The sequence below is a fragment of the Pseudorasbora parva genome, chromosome 10, assembly GCF_024679245.1.
Source record: "Pseudorasbora parva isolate DD20220531a chromosome 10, ASM2467924v1, whole genome shotgun sequence".
Classification (NCBI taxonomy): domain Eukaryota; kingdom Metazoa; phylum Chordata; class Actinopteri; order Cypriniformes; family Gobionidae; genus Pseudorasbora; species Pseudorasbora parva.
In genome coordinates, this window is record NC_090181.1 from 963,474 (window position 1) to 986,783 (window position 23,310).

Genomic DNA, 23,310 nt, shown 5'->3' on the forward strand with positions numbered 1-23,310 from the left:
ATTTTCATTTTTGGCTGAACTATCCCTTTAAGGCGCTGTCTGTGTAGGCAGCTCACTGGGTTTAGGAACAGATAGTAGATTACATACAGTACTTTATCTCCTCACTAAAATATAATCATTTACAAGTTAGATCAAAGAATGTTCATTCAGTCCATCCAATTAAAGACCCTAAAAATATCCTCCCATCCTGTGAAGTGCATGTTGTTTCCCAGAGATCCAGAGATAATCAGAGCAGGATCAGGGTTTAAATCAGACTGGAAGGGTTTGAAGAATCGTCTCCATTTTAACTCAAAACACGTGTGAGAGCTTCAGACGTCTGATCTTCAGTTCCCTCGCTCGTTTGATTACAGCTAAAGTGCGTCTCATTGTTGATTGGGTTTCAAAGTGTTTCCTGAGAGAGTGAGTGTGTGTGTGTGTGTGTGTGGGCGTGTTTTTGTGACATATGAGGACCCAAATGTGTATAATGCCATGGGTATGACACAGGTATTACAGGAGAGGGTGAAATATGAGGACATTACCCATGGCCCCACTTTACAAAAGGCTTATAAATCACACAGGAGGAGTTTTTATGAGAAAGGAAAAATGCAGAATGTTTCCTGTGATGGGTAGGTTTAGGGGCAGTGTGTGTGTGTGTGTGTGTGTGTGTGTGTGTGTGTGTGTGTGTGTGTGTGAGAGTGTGTGTGTGTGTGTGATGGGTAGGTTTAGGGGCAGTGTGTGTGTGTGTGTGTGTGTGGGTGTGTGTGTGTGTGTGATGGGTAGGTTTAGGGGCAGTGTGAGTGTGTGTGTGTGTGATGGGTAGGTTTAGGGGCAGTGTGTGTGTGTGTGTGTGTGTGTGTGTGTGTGTGTGAGAGAGAGAGAGAGAGAGAGAGAGAGAGAGAGAGTGTGTGTGTGTGTGTGTGTGTGTGTGTGTGTGTGTGATGGGTAGGTTTAGGCGCAGTGTAAGGGGATATAAAATATGGTTTGTACAGTATAAAAACCATTACGCCAATGGAATGTCACAAAAACAAACGTGTGTGTGTGTGTGTGTGTGTGTGAGTGTGTGTGTGTGTGATGGGTAGGTTTAGGGGCAGTGTGTGTGTGTGTGTGTGTGTGTGGGTGTGTGTGTGTGTGTGATGGGTAGGTTTAGGGGCAGTGTGTGTGTGTGTGTGTGTGTGTGGGTGTGTGTGTGTGTGTGATGGGTAGGTTTAGGGGCAGTGTGAGTGTGTGTGTGTGTGATGGGTAGGTTTAGGGGCAGTGTGTGTGTGTGTGTGTGTGTGTGTGTGTGTGTGTGTGTGTGTGTGTGTGTGTGTGTGTGTGTGTGTGTGTGTGTGTGTGTGTGTGTGTGTGTGTGTGTGTGTGTGAGAGAGAGAGAGAGAGAGAGAGAGAGAGAGAGAGAGTGTGTGTGTGTGTGTGTGTGTGTGTGTGTGTGTGTGTGTGTGTGTGTGTGTGTGTGTGTGTGTGTGTGTGTGTGTGTGTGATGGGTAGGTTTAGGCGCAGTGTAAGGGGATATAAAATATGGTTTGTACAGTATAAAAACCATTACGCCAATGGAATGTCACAAAAACAAACGTGTGTGTGTGTGTGTGTGTGTGTGTGTGAGTGTGTGTGTGTGTGATGGGTAGGTTTAGGGGCAGTGTGTGTGTGTGTGTGTGTGTGTGGGTGTGTGTGTGTGTGTGATGGGTAGGTTTAGGGGCAGTGTGAGTGTGTGTGTGTGGGTGTGTGTGTGTGTGATGGGTAGGTTTAGGGGCAGTGTGTGTGTGTGTGTGTGTGTGTGTGTGTGTGTGTGTGTGTGTGTGTGTGTGTGTGTGTGTGTGAGAGAGAGAGAGAGAGAGAGAGAGAGAGAGAGAGAGAGAGAGAGAGAGAGAGAGAGAGAGAGTGTGTGTGTGTGTGTGTGTGTGTGTGTGTGTGTGTGTGATGGGTAGGTTTAGGCGCAGTGTAAGGGGATATAAAATATGGTTTGTACAGTATAAAAACCATTACGCCAATGGAATGTCACAAAAACAAACGTGTGTGTGTGTGTGTGTGTGTGTGAGAGTGTGTGTGAGAGAGAGAGAGAGAGAGAGAGAGAGAGAGAGAGAGAGAGAGAGAGAGAGAGAGAGAGAGAGAGAGAGAGAGAGTGTGTGTGTGTGTGTGTGTGTGTGTGTGTGTGTGTTTGGATGACGTAGATCTTCAGCGCCAGGCGTCCGGTCCATGTTTCTCCTTCACCAGCGTGATCTGATCGATCACTTTACCGTACTGCAGACAGTCACATGAACATTAGAGTCAGGATGAATGGACAGTATAATGCAGTGTAAATGATTCATCATAATCCTGAGTCAGAATAACTTCATCTCCTTCTCTGATGACGAGGGCGGGGCCACCTGTCACTCACAGGAGATCAGCCAATAGCAAACCACAGCCATCCAATCAACTCCCCACAGACACAATCAAGCCCCGCCCACATTTGTGTGGGTGTGTGTGTGTGTTACATTTGTTCTTGTTTGAGAAGCGGTTCACTCTATAAACGGCACAATAGTGAAGAAATGACGAGTGTAAGAGTAGTCACCTGGTCGTCCGACACCTGCTCCAGGTCCAGGTGTGTGTTGTTGATCAGACGCATGCGTGTGTATCCGTAATCAGTGCTTCTGAACGCGCTCCAGTCTCGAGGTTTAGGGATAAAGCCGTCGTGCTTTTCTCGACATCCCTGACGAGAGACAATCAGTGTAAAGCAGAAGGCACTACTGTATCCCACAATGCAATGCACTGGACACTGTATCCCACAATGCAATGCACTCACCATATCTGCAGTGTGATGAATGTCCTGGAAGTGATTCTTTTAATGCCAAATTTATTTTATTTTCATGCACGGCTCAGTTTAAGAGCGATTTGACTACACTGCAAAAAATGCTTTTTTTACTCAGTATTTTTGTCTTGTTTTATGTCCAAATATCAAACAATTCTTACATTAGGAAGGTTTTACTCGACAAGTCAAAAGTAATTGTCTTGTTTTGGGAAAATAACTCAAAATGAAGAGAGTTTTTGCTTAAAATAAGATAAATAATCTGCCAATGGGGTGAGAAAAATAATCTTAATTCAAACAGAAAACAAGATTATTTAGCTTATTTTAAGAAAAAACTTTTGCTTGTCTAGTAAATACTTCTTGTTGTAAGAATTTTTAGATGTTTGGACTAGAAACAAGACAAAAATACTGAGTAAGAAGAGCATTTTTAGCGGTGTGTAGTTGAAAGAAACCAAGTGTTTATCATTGCACTTGATCTATTAGCATCTGCAGATTTTAGAAATCTCAGAAATCTCTATACACACACGCACACACACACACACGCACGCACACACACACACACGCACGCACGCACACACGCACACGCGCACACACACGCGCACACATACACACACGCGCACACATATTCTATATTCTCAAGGGTTACTTGATTTATACAGCATTTTACTCCTAAAAACGGTGAAATGATCCGTTTCTGGCTGTTGACAGGATTCGATTAAAAGACAAACCCTGAATCCTGTCTATAAAAACCTCTAACTTTACCGACTGACTTTATCCAATGTGCCCCTTTCTGTTCTGGAAATGTATGCATTGCAAATGAGTGAATATTTGATTTAAATAATGCTTCATTTGCATATTTAAACATTTTTACGCAATGTTAATATCTATTCGTTTCATTTTTACTCTTTTCACGTGTAGAGTCTTGCCTTAAAATGCAAAACCAAGATGCAGCATGATGAGGTCATGTGACAAAGTTAGTAATGAATGTGTATTATTGCCCATGATGATACTCACGGCTGATCCGGTGATTATATGAACGGGTGCTTTAGGGTTCACATACGGCTCTTCAGAGCTCCCGTTAAACACCTGTAAGACACACACAAACACCATAACGAGAATCTGCCGTTAAAGTGCCGCTATTCTGCGAGCGTAAGGCTCCTAATGTTGTTCTGGCGTCTCCTCCACCGTAAAAACGCATGCGTTCAGTTTACATAATTCAATTGTGCAAACTCGTTGCCTTAATTTAATTGCATTTAAATTTGTGTGAGTTTTTACCTTCACAAACCGCCCTAGTACACACTGCATGAATGTAATATCCCCAAAAGCATTAATACAGGCCTTTGATTATTGCAGGATTACCTTGTATCCGTACACAGGCCAGAGTCTCTCATACGTGTGTTCATGAGCCCAGAGCTCCAGATCCACTCCTGAGAGATATAAATATTAACACACACACACACGTTGGTTTTTGTGACATAAAGGGACATTCCATAGGCGTAATGGTTTTTATACTGTATAAACCATAATGTCTATCCCCTTACACTGCCCCTAAACCTACCCATCACACACACACACACACACATACACATACACACACACACAAACCCTAAACCTACCCATCACACACACACAGCCCCTAAACCTACCCATCACACACACACACACACACACACACACACACACACACACACACACACACACACACACACAGCCCCTAAACCTACCCATCACACACACACACACACACACACACAAAACCCCTAAACCTACCCATCACACACACCCTAAACCTACCCATCACACACACACACACACACACACACACACAGCCCCTAAACCTACCCATCACACACACACACACACACACACACACACACACAACCCCTAAACCTACCCATCACACACACACAGCCCCTAAACCTACCCATCACACACACACACACACACACACACACACACACACACACACACACACACACACACACAGCCCCTAAACCTACCCATCACACACACACACACACACACACACACACACACAAAACCCCTAAACCTACCCATCACACACACCCTAAACCTACCCATCACACACACACACACACACACACAGCCCCTAAACCTACCCATCACACACACACACACACACACACACACAGCCCCTAAACCTACCCATCACACACACACACACACACACACACTGCCCCTAAACCTACCCATCACAGGAAACATTCTGCATTTTTACTTTCTCATAAAAACTCCTCCTGTGTGATTTATAAGCCTTTTGTAAAGTGGGGCCATGGGTAATGTCCTCATATTTCACCCTCTCCTGTAATACCTGTGTCAGGGGTTTTGGTGCCTTTTATATGATAAACCTTTTATGGGACCCCCTTCCTAAAATCCCTCTTTATATGTGACCCTGGACCACAAAATCAGTCATAAGTCACTTTTTTAAAATAAAGATTTGTATATATTTTCATGGAACATTATATTTAGTTAATATCCTAATTATTTTTGGCATATAAGAAAAAAATATTTTTTTTTACCCACACAATGTATTGTTGGCTATTGCCACTTATGACTGGTTTTGTGGTCCAGGGTCACATTTTTATGTATGAAAATAGACGTTTTTCTTTTTTCTTCTAACCATTTGCTTTATGTTTTAGTCCCTGCAATTTTCTGGAAACCCCAGTTTGGAAACCCCTGACATATGTCATTATACACATTTGTGTCCTCATATATCACAAAATCATTTCTTTTCCACTGAAGAAAGAAAGACATGTACATCTTGGATAAGATGCGGGTGAGGAAACTATCAGCTAAAGTTGATTTAAAAGTCAACTAATCCTTTACTCAGCCTCAAGTTGTTTCAAACCTGTATGAGTTTCTTTCTTCAGCTGAACACAAGGGAAGATATTCTGAAGAATGTCAGTAACCAAACAGTTAACTGGAGCCATTGACTGCCATAGTAGGAAAGAAAGATACTGTGGCAGTCAATGGCTCCAGTTAACTGTTTGGTTACTGACATTCTTCAGAATATCTTCCCTCGTGTTCAGCTGAAGAAAGAAACTCACACAGGTTTGAAACAACTGGAGGATGAGTAAAGGATGACAGTTTTCATTTTAAAGTGAACTATCCCTTTAAGAAAACTCGTTTTCTTTACACTAGTCTGAAAAAAGACCTGCTATATAAGCAGAACAGCCCAAATCTTCTTACCATACTGATAGAATAAATCCTCCAGTCCAGGAGCGGCAGGTTTGGTGTCATTGCGTCCGAGTCGGACCTGAAATGGGACGAGGGATCGGTCAGACATGACCAAATACACACAATAATTTTATCCCATCAGTTTTATCTCAGAAAACAGTCATGCTTAAAGTGTTAATTAAAGGGTTAGTTCAGCCAAAAATGAACTCCTCTCCCTAATGTCGTTCCACACCCGTCAGACCTCCGTTCATCTTCACACACAGTTTAAGATATTTTATATTTAGTCCGAGAGCGTATGCAAGTGTATGCACACTATACTGTCCATGTCCAGAAAGGGAATAAAAACATCATCACAGTAGTCCATATGAGACATCAGTGGGTTAATTAGAGTCTCTTGAAGCATCCAAAATACATTTGGGTCCAAAAATAACAAAAACTACGACTTTATTCAGCATTGGCTTCTCTTTTGCGTTTGTGTTCAATCCTCAAATAAAGATTCAAACGGTTATGAGTCAGCGAATCGATTCATGATTCAGATCAGATGATCAACAGAAACTGACCAATGAGATCATCAGGGCGTGCTTTAGCCGATGACGGACTGATGATCAACAGAAACTGAGCAATGAGATCATCAGGGCGGGCTTTAGCCGATGATGGACAGATGGGGGGAAGGCGTTTGGGGGTAAATGTGTGTTATTTTGGTAAGGTTGCTGCTAAAACTGGCATCCCTGGGACTATATATCCCATAATTGAGGTCGCTTCAACCCGTTACTCTAATCTGACGACTTTTCTCCAGTAGCGAGTAACCTAACGCGTTACTCTAATCTGACGACTTTTCTCCAGTAGTGAGTAATCTAACGCGTTACTCTAATCTGACAACTTTTCTCCAGTAGCGAGTAATCTAACGCGTTACTCTAATCTGACGACTTTTCTCCAGTAGCGAGTAATCTAACGCGTTACTCTAATCTGATGACTTTTCTCCAGTAGCGAGTAATCTAACGCGTTACTCTAATCTGACGACTTTCTCCAGTAGCGAGTAATCTAACGCGTTACTCTAATCTGACGACTTTTCTCCAGTAGCGAGTAATCTAACCCGTTACTCTAATCTGACGACTTTCTCCAGTAGCGAGTAATCTAACGCGTTACTCTAATCTGACGACTTTTCTCCAGTAGCGTGTAATCTAACCCGTTACTCTAATCTGACGACTTTTCTCCAGTAGCGAGTAATCTAACGCGTTACTCTAATCTGACGACTTTTCTCCAGTAGCGAGTAATCTAACGCGTTACTCTAATCTGACAACTTTTCTCCAGTAGCGAGTAATCTAACGCGTTACTCTAATCTGACGACTTTTCTCCAGTAGCGAGTAATCTAACGCGTTACTCTAATCTGACGACTTTTCTCCAGTAGTGAGTAATCTAACGCGTTACTCTAATCTGACGACTTTTCTCCAGTAGCGAGTAATCTAACGCGTTACTCTAATCTGACGACTTTTCTCCAGTAGCGAGTAATCTAACGCGTTACTCTAATCTGACGACTTTTTTCCAGTAGCGATTAATCTAACGCGTTACTCTAATCTGACAACTTTTCTCCAGTAGCGAGTAATCTAACGCGTTACTCTAATCTGACAACTTTTCTCCAGTAGCGAGTAATCTAACGCGTTACTCTAATCTGACAACTTTTCTCCAGTAGCGAGTAATCTAACCCGTTACTCTAATCTGACGACTTTTCTCCAGTAGCGAGTAATCTAACGCGTTACTCTAATCTGACAACTTTTCTCCAGTAGCGAGTAATCTAACGCGTTACTCTAATCTGACGACTTTCTCCAGTAGCGATTAATCTAACGCGTTACTCTAATCTGATGACTTTTCTCCAGTAGCGAGTAATCTAACGCGTTACTCTAATCTGATGATGTTTCTCCAGTAGCGTGTAATCTAACGCGTTACTCTAATCTGATGATGTTTCTCCAGTAGCGTGTAATCTAACCCGTTACTCTAATCTGACGAGTTTTCTCTAGTAGCGAGTAATCTAACGCGTTACTCTAATCTGATGACTTTTCTCCAGTAGCGAGTAATCTAACCCGTTACTCTAATCTGACGACTTTTCTCCAGTAGTGAGTAATCTAACGCGTTACTCTAATCTGACGACTTTTCTCCAGTAGTGAGTAATCTAACGCGTTACTCTAATCTGACGACTTTCTCCAGTAGCGATTAATCTAACGCGTTACTCTAATCTGACGACTTTTCTCCAGTAGCGAGTAATCTAACGCGTTACTCTAATCTGATGATTTTTCTCCAGTAGCGAGTAATCTAACGCGTTACTCTAATCTGATGATGTTTCTCCAGTAGCGATTAATCTAACGCGTTACTCTAATCTGACGACTTTTCTCCAGTAGCGAGTAATCTAACGCGTTACTCTAATCTGACAACTTTTCTCCAGTAGCGAGTAATCTAACCCGTTACTCTAATCTGACGACTTTTCTCCAGTAGCGAGTAATCTAACGCGTTACTCTAATCTGACAACTTTTCTCCAGTAGCGAGTAATCTAACGCGTTACTCTAATCTGACAACTTTTCTCCAGTAGCGAGTAATCTAACGCGTTACTCTAATCTGACGACTTTCTCCAGTAGCGATTAATCGCAACTCGATTACTCGCAACTCGCAACCCGTTAGATTACTCTAATCTGACAACTTTTCTCCAGTAGCGAGTAATCTAACGCGTTACTCTAATCTGACGACTTTCTCCAGTAGCGATTAATCTAACGTGTTACTCTAATCTGATGACTTTTCTCCAGTAGCGAGTAATCTAACGCGTTACTCTAATCTGATGATGTTTCTCCAGTAGCGTGTAATCTAACCCGTTACTCTAATCTGACGACTTTTCTCCAGTAGCGAGTAATCTAACCCGTTACTCTAATCTGACGACTTTTCTCCAGTAGTGAGTAATCTAACGCGTTACTCTAATCTGACGACTTTTCTCCAGTAGTGAGTAATCTAACGCGTTACTCTAATCTGACGACTTTCTCCAGTAGCGATTAATCTAACGCGTTACTCTAATCTGACGACTTTTCTCCAGTAGCGAGTAATCTAACGCATTACTCTAATCTGATGACTTTTCTCCAGTAGCGAGTAATCTAACCCGTTACTCTAATCTGACGACTTTTCTCCAGTAGCGAGTAATCTAACGCGTTACTCTAATCTGACGACTTTTCTCCAGTAGTGAGTAATCTAACGCGTTACTCTAATCTGATGACTTTTCTCCAGTAGCGTGTAATCTAACCCGTTACTCTAATCTGACGACTTTTCTCCAGTAGCGAGTAATCTAACCCGTTACTCTAATCTGACGACTTTTCTCCAGTAGTGAGTAATCTAACGCGTTACTCTAATCTGACGACTTTTCTCCAGTAGTGAGTAATCTAACGCGTTACTCTAATCTGACGACTTTCTCCAGTAGCGATTAATCTAACGCGTTACTCTAATCTGACGACTTTTCTCCAGTAGCGAGTAATCTAACGCATTACTCTAATCTGATGACTTTTCTCCAGTAGCGAGTAATCTAACGCGTTACTCTAATCTGATGACTTTTCTCCAGTAGCGAGTAATCTAACGCGTTACTCTAATCTGACGACTTTTCTCCAGTAGCGAGTAATCTAACGCGTTACTCTAATCTGACGACTTTTCTCCAGTAGCGAGTAATCTAACGCGTTACTCTAATCTGACAACTTTTCCCCAGTAGCGAGTAATCTAACGCGTTACTCTAATCTGATGACTTTTCTCCAGTAGCGAGTAATCTAACGCGTTACTCTAATCTGACGACTTTCTCCAGTAACGAGTAATCTAACGCGTTACTCTAATCTGACGACTTTTCTCCAGTAGTGAGTAATCTAACGCGTTACTCTAATCTGACGACTTTTCTCCAGTAGCGAGTAATCTAACGCGTTACTCTAATCTGACGACTTTTCTCCAGTAGTGAGTAATCTAACGCGTTACTCTAATCTGATGACTTTTCTCCAGTAGTGAGTAATCTAACGCGTTACTCTAATCTGACGACTTTTCTCCAGTAGTGAGTAATCTAACGCGTTACTCTAATCTGACGACTTTTCTCCAGTAGTGAGTAATCTAACGCGTTACTCTAATCTGACGACTTTTCTCCAGTAGTGAGTAATCTAACGCGTTACTCTAATCTGACGACTTTTCTCCAGTAGCGAGTAATCTAACGCGTTACTCTAATCTGATGACTTTTCTCCAGTAGCGAGTAATCTAACGCGTTACTCTAATCTGACGACTTTTCTCCAGTAGCGAGTAATCTAACGCGTTACTCTAATCTGACGACTTTTCTCCAGTAGCGAGTAATCTAACGCGTTACTCTAATCTGACGACTTTTCTCCAGTAGCGAGTAATCTAACGCGTTACTCTAATCTGACGACTTTTCTCCAGTAGCGAGTAATCTAACGCGTTACTCTAATCTGACGACTTTTCTCCAGTAGTGAGTAATCTAACGCGTTACTCTAATCTGACGACTTTTCTCCAGTAGTGAGTAATCTAACGCGTTACTCTAATCTGACGACTTTTCTCCAGTAGCGAGTAACCTAACGCGTTACTCTAATCTGATGACTTTTCTCCAGTAGCGAGTAATCTAACGCGTTACTCTAATCTGACGACTTTTCTCCAGTAGCGAGTAATCTAACGCGTTACTCTAATCTGACGACTTTTCTCCAGTAGCGAGTAATCTAACGCGTTACTCTAATCTGACGACTTTTCTCCAGTAGCGAGTAATCTAACGCGTTACTCTAATCTGACGACTTTTCTCCAGTAGCGAGTAATCTAACGCGTTACTCTAATCTGACGACTTTTCTCCAGTAGCGAGTAATCTAACGCGTTAGTATTTCCAAACCAGTAATCAGATTAAATTAATTTATCCAAGTAACTGTGAGTTACTATTTTAGTCATTTTCCATAGTAAAAAATAAAAAATAAATATTTTTTGCTTTCTTCTCACGTCTCAGGGAGAGTATCTTTTCAGGACATATTTTTTAATTTCAACTTAAAATGTCAGGAGATGCATTGTTGACGTTACTGTTAAAAATGCACTTCAATTAAGTGAGTGTCGGCAAAAACGGCTGTCATTTCTGTTGAGGTGGCAACTGCTGAATGTAACTAATAAAGTAATTTATAATCTTAGTTACTTTTAGAATCAAGTAATCTGTAAAGTAACTAAGTTACTTTTTAAAGGAGTAATCAGTAATCAGATTACTTTTTCAGTAACTGTGGCAATACTTTTAGTAACGAGTTACACTGACTGTTCACATCACTGTCTGTCAAGAGCTGAGATTCAGATATGATAATGAGCATTCGGTTTCTAACCAATCAGAGCAGAGCAGCTCTCAGAGAGGCGGAGCTTAGAGAGAAGAGTTTGTATTGCATGTGGATCTGTTGTAGGAGACGCCAGAGCAGCATTAGGAGCTTTACGCTAGCAGAACAGAGGAACGATCAGGTGAGAATGAATTAAAGAGATGCTGTAATGAAGGGGCACTAACATTATGATCAAAGTTATTCAACTAAATATACAAATAAAATGAATAAATGAGGTCTTATTTAATTCTATAAACTATAATACTGATCTGCCAACATTGTCTCTCTATGATAAATTAAAATAAGCTGATAACATCACTGTTTACTCCAGAACGACTGTACAGCCAAATCTAATTCTGCTGCAGTATTGTCCTGTTTAACACTGAAGCTGCTCTGACACAATCGCCGCTGGAGAAGAGCGATAGAAATAAAGCTGACTGATTGATTGATTGATTGATTGATTGATTGATTGATTGATTGATTGACCGTCACACACATACGTAGCTCTGGAAGTGTGTGCAGTCGTCGTCGTCATCATCGGAGCAGTACATTGGTCTGTGTCCCATCGTGAAGATCCACGGCCGCTGCGCTCGATTTTCAGGCCGATTCGCCTCCTGAACCAATCACACACACACACACACACACACACACACACACACACACACACACACACACACACACACACACACACGTTAAAGTTAGCTCAGGTTTAATTAATACATCAATAGATTATCAATCGCACCTCGAGATCCGCTCGCAGCCACTCGTACTGTCTGAAGATCAGGTCAAGGCCGTATTCCAGATAGAAATAGACTTCAGTGGAAAAGGAGATGATGTGAGCGGGACCGACGTTCCAGCTACACACACACACACACACACGCACACACACACACACACACACACACACACACACACACACACACACACACACACACACACACACACAGGTTAGGTTTTTGTGAATTGTGGAGACTTTCCATAGGTGTGATGGATTTTAGACTGTATAACCTGTATATTCTATCTCTCTACACTAAACCTACCCATCACACACACACCCTAAACCTACCCATCACACACACACACACGCACGCACACTCTGTCTCTCTCTGACTGAGTTTGAACACACATACACACACACACACACACACACTCTCTGACTGAGCTCGTACACACACACACACTCTCTCTCTCTGAGCTCGTACCTGTACCACAGGTTCTCCGTGTGTCCCGGCATACTGAAGCGACTCCGATAGTGGGAGAAATTACTGGAAGAACAAACAGAGCAGGCATTACACACACACACATACACACACACACACACACACACACACACACGAACGGATCGTTGTGTGAAACAAACACAAGAACTCTCAAGTTTCCTTCGGTTCGTAAACATGAGCGACGGCCGTCCCGGATGAGACACGGCTGTGCTTAAATACGGCCCAATTCAGGGTCAGAGAGGAAGGGGTCAAAGGTTAAGAGGTCAGGAGGGGTTCAGGATCATTTCCGTCATGCAGATATGGATGTGCACAGGGGTCATAAGGTCAAGGCTGGGAAAACAACAGACGTTTGCTGCATTACAGGGAGAAACTACAGCCCAAAAATACTCCATCCAAAATAAATCCCATGAGTTATGAGTTAATCCATAATCCACTGCCTCCCTCCAGTGGTCAGACAGCAAACTGCACCGTCAGTCAGTGCGTGTGTGTGTGTGTGTGTGTGTGTGTCAGGGCGAATCATTTACATTGCCGGGCAAAGGCTTGGAATAATTAACAGTCTTCTGCTGCATTTATTTGATATATATATATATATATATATATATATATATATATATATATATATATATTTATATAAATTTTGTCAAACACCCAACAAAGCAATTGTCAAAAGGTGCGTCCCAATCGGGAATGGTGTGCTATATCTCTGCTAAGGGATCGGGGGTGCGGGTCTCGCCCCAGGGGCGAAAAAGTAGCGAAAACGTCCCATCGAGAATGCATTACGAAAACTTTGAGCACTCATAGCGCCAAACGATGAAATCCAAAACACTCGTCACTTATACGAAAGTTGAAGATCCTGATAGGATCTCTCAGAACACACATCTCAAAGGGGTGTAAGTTGTACCCCTGGGGTGCTAGAGCTCCCCAAAAATCGAAAATTTTCCCATAGACTTATAATGGGGAGGGTCGCCCCATGCAACGCATGCGTTTCTCATTCAATGGTAAATCCCATAGGGATTTTGTATTGAGCATAGCTCTGCTTCACAGACTCACAGAGACAAGGGGGTGGGCCCAATCTACTCAGACAACCAATCACTATGTCAGGATCATGATGATGCTATTAAGCCACGCCCTAGCAACCATTTAGAGCTCCCTAACAACCGATCCCATAGACTTCCATTGAAAAAGATCAAAGTTATATCTCTGGATAGGAGTGTCATAGAAACATGGGGGTGGGTTTGATTGACTCAGGGCATCAACGGCCAATCACAAATCACCTTCAACACCTCCTAGCCACTCCCTAGCAACCATTATCAAGCACCCTAACAACCCAAATCCAAAGTGTATATCTTCACATCTGAACATCATAGAGACACGGGGGGTATATATATATATATATATTAGGGATGCAATAATACAGTTAGTCCACGGTTCAATACATACCTCGGTTTTTAACCACGGTTTTCAGTTTTTTAGTTTAGTTTAGTTTATTAGTTTATTATAACGTGGGCAGTCCCTTTTTAAAAAAAGAGCAGCTTGAGCCTCTACGGCTAATTTCCAGCTGTAGTCCCCGGCCCGTTGTTAACAGGCATACCTCAGGTACAATAAATTACAATTATATTTACAACAGGGCAAAACAACAGAGTGTAAGACGTACAACACTTGAGACAAGCACAAACAAACAAGCATCAACTGCAAAGGCATAAAAGCAGTTCATGCATTAAAAGAAGTACACATTTTGCATACAGAATAATCATACAAAGGCCACATTAAGACACAAGACCTAACACTGAGGCAGCAAACACATCCCATCTGTCAGATTAATGTGTGCAGTTATCACCTCATGCAGTGCTTCTGGTGCTCGGACTATTATTACATTGAGTTATGAATGAGTTTAAAGGAGCAGGAGCAGTCTTATGCAAGATTTTATAGACCAGACAGATATTTTTATATCTGATTAGCTTTCCTGTAGCTCCAACAGTAGAGTGTGGCGCTAGCAACGTCAAGGTCATGGGTTCGATTCCCAAGGAAAGCAAGAACAGACAAAAAGTAAAAAAATGTGTACCTTGAATGCAATGTAAGTCGCTTTGGATTAAAGCGTCTGCCAAATGCGTGAATGTAAATGTAAATTACATCTTCTTAGCTTAGCAGTTTGACGTTATTAAGGATAATACAATGATGTGAACTGTAAGGCTTCTGGTCCAAGATTTTAAGAGTTTTTTTGCTATTCTGTTCTTAGACAGGAACAGAATTATTTTACTTAAAAGACTTGAAAAAACCTTACTTAAACTTAATTTTACTTTAAAAAAAAAACTTGTACACATTCCTGGTGTATTGTATAATATAAAATAAATATATATAACTATATTTACTATAAAAAGATTTACAGTGGCAGCTCAGAGATGTCCAGCAGCTTTAAAGTATATAATTGAATGAATAAATGTAGGCTAAAATTAAAACTACATAGTCTTCGATTAAAAGCTACTGTATATACATTATTCAAGAGCAGTAAGTGAATATTTCTCTTTGTTTTAGTTGTTTAATTAAAAATAACTTTAGAGGGGAACTGTCCCTTTAAGGACAAGTGTTCATAATCACTAGACTGCGCTGCTGAGACCTGCTCGCATCTCATATACAGACACGTGAGTTCGCTTTCACTTTAGACATATCCGACTGGGTTTGTATATTTTAACCGTGTGTGTGTGTGTGTGAGAGAGTATTAGCGCAGGAATACAACTATGTCCAGTAATCCCGTGTGTTTGACAGGCTTTAGTGCACGCTCCACGCTTGAAAAACCTGAATGAAATGTTTAACCGGCAAGGCTTTAAAACGCGGCTAACACCCCTAACTTTAGTGCATATGATAGGATATTTGCTCATATCAGCGCGTAGACTCACAGGCTCACTGAAACAGAGCCGAAATAACAGAGACATATTTAAAACGAAGAGAAATAGAAATAATTGATTAAATGCAAAACCGATTCACAAGAGCGTATTGAACCATCAATGCTGTACCGAACGGCTCAATATTATATTGAGTATTGTGGCATCCCTACTATATATATATTAGATTATATCAATAACAATGCTCAGGTCGCCCGTGGCATTTAAACGATGCCCAATTGGCACTAAGGGGCCTAAAGTGTGCCAAGAAAACATCCCCCACACCATTACACCACCACCACCAGCCTGCACAGTGGGAACAAGGCATGATGGATCCATGTTCTCATTCTGTTTACGCCAAATTCTGACTCTACCATCTGAATGTCTCAACAGAAATCGAGACTCATCAGACCAGGCAACATTTCTCCAGTCTTCAACTGTCCAATTTTGGTGAGCTTGTGCAAATTGTCGCCTCTTTTTCCTATTTGTAGTGGAGATGAGTGGTACCCGGTGGGGTCTTCTGCTGGTGTAGCCCATCCGCCTCAAGGTTGTGTGTGTTGTGGCTTCACAAATGCTTTGCTGCATACCTCGGTTGTAACGAGTGGTTATTTCAGTCAAAGTTGCTCTTCTATCAGCTTGAATCAGTCGGCCCATTCTCCTCTGACCTCGAGCATCATCAAGGCATTTTCTCCCACAGGACTGCTGCATACTGGATGCTCTTCCCTTTTCACACCATTCTCTGTAAACCCTAGAAATGGTTGTGTGTGTAAATCCCAGTAACTGAGCAGATTGTGAAATACTCAGACCGACCCGTCTGGCACCAACAACCATGCCACGCTCAAAACGGCTTAAATCACCTTTCTTTCCCATTCTGACATTCAGTTTAGGTGAGTGTATATATATGCCACGAATAATGTCACAACATAATTAAGACACAAACATAGCCCCGATCGGTCACTTTCATCTAATTTCTGCCTTTTGACTTTGTAACCTAATTAAAAAAGCTCGTAATGCCTGCCCTAGGGGAAGATCCGTTAAAACACACTCACAAAGCCCACTCGTGGTTCCCTGGACAGGTCATGTAAGGTGTGTAAGCAGCGATGGACTGGATCTGCTTCATGAACTCATCACCGATCCGGCCATTGTCCTGAGTGAACACACACACACACACACACACACACACACACACACACACACACACACACACACACACACACACACACGTTTGTTTTTGTGAAATATAGAGACATTCCATAGGCGTAATGGTTTTTATACTGTACAAACCGTATTTTCTATCTCCTTACACTGCCCCTAAACCTACCCATCACACACACACACATACACACACTGCCCCTAAACCTACCCATCACACACACACACATACACACACACATATACACACGCACGCACGCACACACAACCTGAAGGAGTCTTTGAAATAGGTGACCTTTGTAAGATATTTTTGCAGTGTTTCTTAAGCAGAATGACCCCAAAACACATGAAATAACAACCGAAGAGATGTGTGTATCCCTCACAGCCTCGCTGTCATTCCTGTTAACCGATTAAGAGGATCATTTTTACAGATAAAAAAGGATAAATTGTGTGTCTGATGGTTTAGGGGCAGGGGCTGTGTGGTGTGTGCATGTGTGTGTGTGTGTGTCTGTGTGTTTGATGAGTAGGTTTAAAGGCAGGGGCAGTGTGTGTGTGTGTGTGTGTGTGTGTGTTCTCTTACCTCATGTAAGTCATATGCAAAGTCCCCTGTGAAAACAATGACATGCTGTAATGCACTTTCAGCACATGCAGAGGCTCAGACTCTGGTAATCACATGTGTGTGTGTGTGTGTGTGTGTGTGTGTGTGTGTGTGTGTGTGTGTGTGTGTGTGTGTGTGTGTGTGTGTGTGTGTGAAAGAATTTGTGTGTGTGTGTGTGTGAGAGAGTGGAAGAGAGGGCGTGTGCGTGTGCGTGTGTATGTGTGTGTGTGTGTGTGTGTGTGTGTGTGTGTGTGTGTGTGTGTGAGAGAGAGTGTGTGAGAGAGTGTTTGAGAGTGTGCGTGTGTGTGAGAGAGAGTGTGAGAGAGTGTGCGTGTGTGTGTGTGTGTGAGAGAGTGCGTGTGTATGTGTGTGTGTGCGTGAGAGAGAGTGTGTGAGAGAGTGTGTGAGAGTGCTCATGTGTGTTTGTGTGTGTGTGTGCGTGTGCGTGTGTGTGTGAATGCTGCGAGTCTCACCGATGTGCAAAATGACGTCGTACATGCCCATCTGCGTCTCCTTCTGCAGTCGACTCAGAGACTGAGGGTTTTCATTGCCCATGTCCCCGAACAGAGCGAACCTGGGGCTGAAACTCACGCTTTCATTCAGAGCGGTGAAATAAAAGACATCGCTCCAGCCGGCGTCACTGCCACAGTGATACACTGAAACACACACACACACACGCACGCACACACACACAGAAACTTTAACAAGGACATCACAAAGCCTTAAAAATATTCATATAAATTACTTTTGGTTTTTAGAAATTATTTAATTCTTAATTATAATAGAATAATTAATAATTTACAAATAAATTACAATAAATAAATAAAAAGTGATAAGAGTAGAATAATGTAAAGTGTGTATAATTATGACTCATGACACATTTATAGCATTTTTATGCACGGATCATAGGGTTATGATATCATATTTTATTACACGGCTCTGTGAAATACTTGATTCTGATTGGTCCATCGCCCATTCCAGCGGTGTGTTATTTCCAGATAACACACACCGCTCATCCGGGTACTGCGAGTTATCTCGACCGGTTCTACTTCTGTGCTTAACGCTGGCGCCATCTTGTGGCTTAAACAGCCGTGGGTAACAATGGAAGACTTCAAGGCAGGTTTCCTTCATAACGTTTTAAATATGGATATTTTTCTGACACAAACGCATCGATTGGAATCAGAAGGCTCTATTAACCCATCGGAGTCGTGTGGAGCACGTTATTTGACGGACAGCTGCATTTAATGGACTTCAGAAACAGCTCCAACTACTGCTGGGGTTAACGTTAGCCTGGACTTTTTAAATATAACTCTGATTGTATTTGTCTGACAGAAGAATGTCATAAACACCTATAATGACCTGAGGGCGAGTAAATCAGAGGCTTGGGTTCATCTTTGGCTGAACTAACCCTTTCAGCATTCATTCTCAACATTTAGCAGCGATAGATAAAGGCTTAAAGCAGGTTGGAACTGTTTTCCTTCGCGGAAGCTTTGCGTAAGAGCTAATAAAATATTTCATCTCAGGACAATATTTAGTGTGTAATTTATTTGAGACGAGTAGGCGTGTAATAAGCGGGATAATGTCCACCCAGCCGGTTGTTATCGCAGAATAAACCCCTTCAGAGTGACGCTCCGCTTCGCCTCGGGGTCCTGATCGCTCTGGAGGGGTTTATTCTGCGGTAACAACCGGCTGGGTGGACATTATCCCTCACATAGTATATCATAGGGTTACGGCGTTATAGTGTTATGATATCATATTATAGTATATCATAGGGTACCGTATTGGACGCCTGGCCTCAGCCCGCTCAGCCTGACTCGGTGTATGAATACGGTTCTTCCTTCCGACCCTTCATTAATGAACTTGCTGGCGTTTCCCTTCGCCATGTGACTGAAGATTTGGCCGCCCCATTCGCTGTACTCCACAATACTCTCCGTCTCATTGGCTGTGGACCATGTGACCTCCATAGAGCTCGAGACACCTGAGGAACAGTGTTGGGGAAAGTTACTTTGAAAAGTAGTGCAGTACAATATTGCGTAACTCACTTAAAAGTAAGTAATTGAGTTACTTAGTTACTTTTTAAGAAAAGTAGCAGGGCTGTGCGATACTGAACAAAAATGCGATAAGCAATATCTTGTTAAATAATGCGATATTCGATTTGCGATACGATATTGCAATTAGTGTGTAAAATCTATTTAAATTATATTTTTAAAAAATGAAACTGAGAATGAAACCATTTTTGTCTCGGGGAAAAGAAAGCATTGCAACAACATCTGAAACTGACCAGCAGTGTTTTAGGAAAACATTTATGTCACAAATCGTTCACGTTTCGGTGCGTGTGTGTGTGTGTGTCAGACAGTGTGAGACTGCAAGTTATTGTTTTTCGCAAATTATTGCGTTTAATAACTCTTTTTAACGTCAAACAATTCCCATAAGTAACAGTCACATGCCCAGTCTATTCTCTGCTATATGTGTCAACCTAAAACGGACACTCTTCACAATGTTGAAGTAGCCTATTAAAATATTATTATCATATTAAAATTATTCAGATATTGCATGCCGTTGCAATATGCATATTGCAATATGTACATTTGCGATATTTTGATAATTTCGATATATTGCACAGCCCTAAAAAGTAGTGTTACGTTGCTTTTTCTCACCTTTGTTTTTTATAAGAAAAAAATCTATTTTTATGCAAATGTAAGACCTCTTCACACCAAAATTGAAATAATAAACCTAAGGCTGAAGTAAAAATGCTAATTCGCACATGTACAGTAGAGGGCGCCGCTCAAAGAAACCTTTCAGTCGTTCTGGATAACAGAAAATAGGACGCAGAAGAAAAAAGTTGAACTCTTACTTCAGCAATAAAAGCTCAGGGCTCGACATTAACGCTTGTCTGGGACAAGTGGATTTTTTGAAGGGACATTGAAAGAGAATTTTACTTGTCCGACGGACAAGAGGCTGATTAAAACAAAAAATAACTAGCGGATCACCAAAATTCAGGAATGATTGTGCATTAGTTAAGTGTAAGTGGTGATCGATTGTGGATAATAATATATAATGAACTGACGATAATAAGGTCGATCTGTTGACGCTCGTGCAGCCTCGAGGAGAAAATACAACACTAGAGCGTTAAGCTGTTTCCTGAACACCATCACGACTGAAAGTGACACTGATTTCATGAGTTTCATAAACAATTAATTAACATTCACTTACATTAACATTCACTTAAAGTCACTTACATTTTAGATGCTATATTGAGTGCTTTTGTTTCTATTTCAGCAGCGAAAATTGTTCACAACAAAACCTTAATGCGTCTCACAGCAACAAGTGTGTTACTGAACGATTCAGTGTTTGAATGAATCGTTTGCTCAGTGACTCACTCATTAAGATGGCCATCTGCTGCCACCTACTGGAGGATTAGTTTCATGTTTAAACAAACTTTCCAACATTTATTTTGTGTCTATTCAAAACTACAAATCTCAAAACATTATTAAATGCAGTTGTAATTTTTTTAGTGTAATTTTTTTATTTGATTGGTAACAGCCCTTATAGTGTTGTATTTTAATTTAATGTATTGATCAAATTTAACAATATAAAATTAAGCCTGAAGCATAGCCTATATTTAACCAGATTAGGGGGAAATGCCCTTTATAAAAGGTAAAAATATCACAAATTTGAAATGATTCAATAAAAAAATAAAAAATAAAAATTCACAAATATGCAGATTTAAATATGTCAAAGCTGATTGAACACTGGTGAGAATATTGCTTCAGAATCAATTATATTTACAACACACACACACACACACACACACACACACACACACACACACACACACACACAATAAAAATTCCCGGACAAGCAAATGTTTTACTCAGACAAGTGAATGAACGATTCTAACCCTAACATCTCAAGCCCTGAAGGCTAAATATCTAGTCAGTTTTGCTTTTGGTTTAACCGAATCATCGAAAGTTAGCAGCAAAACATGGGTCAATAAAGGTAGATTAAAAACTTGTTTTATTTAATATTTAATTATTTATTTTATTTTATTTATTTGTTTATTTAACAGGGACAATGCATACAGACATAGCTACAATACCAGTACTGCAAATGATGCGCAGCATGTAGAGTTTATAGCTAGTGCTAATTCTCAACTCCTGTCCCTGGCTGGGCTTTTCCAAATCATTTCAAAACCATATACGTATGTCACTCATATACATACAAGCATAAAATTGGAGGTTTGCATAGTATTCTGATTTTGCATTTGACTGATTTTATTCATTTTGAGGAGTTGTGCAGATGAATAAATAAATGCTCACATATAGTTTAGAACTACAGTAACCTGTACAATAATCTTTGCATTTACTCATGCAATGCATTACTTTACTAGTTACTTGAAAAAGTAATCTGATTACGCAACTCAAGTTACTTGTAATGCGTTACCCACAACACTGCTGAGGACACACACATCACATAACACACACACACACACACACACACACACACACACATACACACACACACACTGCTGTGATGAGGAAGAATCCTCTTTGACAGACAGCTGTCAATCATGCCTGAACTCCCACCTGGATATGAGATGTGCACCTGATCCGGCTGAGTCCCCACGGGCGGCACGGCGGCGACGGATCCACACACACACAGGATCAGCAGAAGCGCCATCAGTCTGTGTGTGTGTGTGTGTGTGTGTGTGTGTGTGTGTGTGTGTGTGTGTGTGTGTGTGTGTGTGTGTGTGTGTGTGTGTGTGAGAGAGAGAGACAGACAGACAACATGAGGGTCACATGACTAACCAGTGCTGACAGAAACGTATACATTATGTTTTGTAAAGGTTTATTAAATGTTAGGATACACACACACACACACACACACACACACACACACACACACACACACACATACACAAACTCTTAATGTCTATGGGATGTCTGATAACATCACTAACATGCACATTCACAAACACAACTTCCTGAATGTCTGAATAACTTAAAAATGAATTGTGTTAATTAATAGATGGAAGAGTGACACACAACATAATTTATCAAACAATAAAATATCACAAATACACATCTAATGCCACATGCATAAACACCCACGTATACATTTAAACAACCCCTACATTAATAAACACTCAAACCAATCTCAGCTAAATAAATAAACGACACAAACATTTATATCTGACAGATTAAACTCTCAAACCTGTTGGTGTGTGTGTGTTTGTGTGTGTGTTCTGATTTCCTCAAACTGTCTGACTGCTGGTCACATGATCAGTGTTTTTCCCGGCAGATCACGTGACGCTCCTTTCCCACGTGTGTTTTGGGCGTCGACGTGCGCGCTCACGTCCAGAAGGGTTGGAATAACTCACACTGGTTAAATTGTCTAAGAACAATAAAAAAAGCTTTAAAAAATACATTAAGTCCCCTTCACTTTTTTCTCTGTTTTATTGTTTCTGGTTGTTATTTGTAACTGTCTGTTTTTAGCTGTTTGTGGTGTGTGTGTGTGTGTGTGTGTGTGTGTGTGTGTGTGTGTGTGTGTGTGTGTGTGTTTTCTCGTGCTTTGATTGACAGCTGTCTGTCAGTGAGATTAGCGCGTGTAAGCCACCTGAATTAGCTCTCTTTCTCTCTCTCACACACACACACACACACACACACACTCTCTCTCTCTCTCTCTCTCTCTCTCTCTCTCTCTCTCTCTCTCTCTCTCTCTCTCTCTCTCTCTCTCTCTCTCTCTCTCTCTCTCTCTCACACACACACACACACACACGTTTGTTTCACTATATTGATGAGGACATTACATAGACTTCCACTGATTTTATATCAGGTTAATGATGTTTTCTATCCCCTAACCCAACCCCTATAAACCTACACACACACACACACACACACACACACACACACACACACACACACACACACACTACCCCTATCCCTAAACCTACCCATCAGTAACCCATCACAGAAACATGCGCAAAACAATAGATTTAAATACAAAAATGTTTTGTCTGATTTATAAGCCTTTTTAACTAGTGAGGACCAGGCCAATGTCACACTAGTGAGTTGATTTCATTTTTTTAGGACATTTGCCATCACAAGTATTGCCAAACAAGAAACACACACAGACACACACGTGTAAGTTAAAGCTT

At 41.3% G+C, this 23,310-nt stretch overlaps 1 protein-coding gene across 2 annotated transcripts; it reads right to left on the bottom strand.

Moving 5' to 3' along the window:
• Nucleotides 1–1,371: 1,371 nt before the first annotated feature.
• On the bottom strand, nucleotides 1,372–22,530 carry acp7 (acid phosphatase 7, tartrate resistant (putative)). 2 transcript variants are annotated; one of them, XM_067454854.1, is made up of 14 exons: nucleotides 22,368–22,530; nucleotides 21,740–21,837; nucleotides 18,931–19,131; nucleotides 17,627–17,809; nucleotides 17,136–17,161; nucleotides 16,453–16,550; nucleotides 12,507–12,569; nucleotides 12,047–12,161; nucleotides 11,805–11,918; nucleotides 5,969–6,035; nucleotides 4,118–4,185; nucleotides 3,773–3,844; nucleotides 2,525–2,662; nucleotides 1,372–2,214 (listed from the first exon to the last, which is right to left on the bottom strand). In XM_067454854.1, exons 2-14 carry the CDS (start codon nucleotides 21,831–21,833, stop codon nucleotides 2,149–2,151), a joined length of 1,305 nt encoding a protein of 434 aa, XP_067310955.1. In that variant the 5' UTR covers nucleotides 21,834–21,837; nucleotides 22,368–22,530; the 3' UTR covers nucleotides 1,372–2,148. The 2 variants fall into 2 exon arrangements, with proteins under 2 accessions (XP_067310955.1, XP_067310954.1); XM_067454853.1 differs by lacking the exon at nucleotides 22,368–22,530 and having other exon boundaries at nucleotides 21,740–21,870.
• Nucleotides 22,531–23,310: the final 780 nt, after the last annotated feature.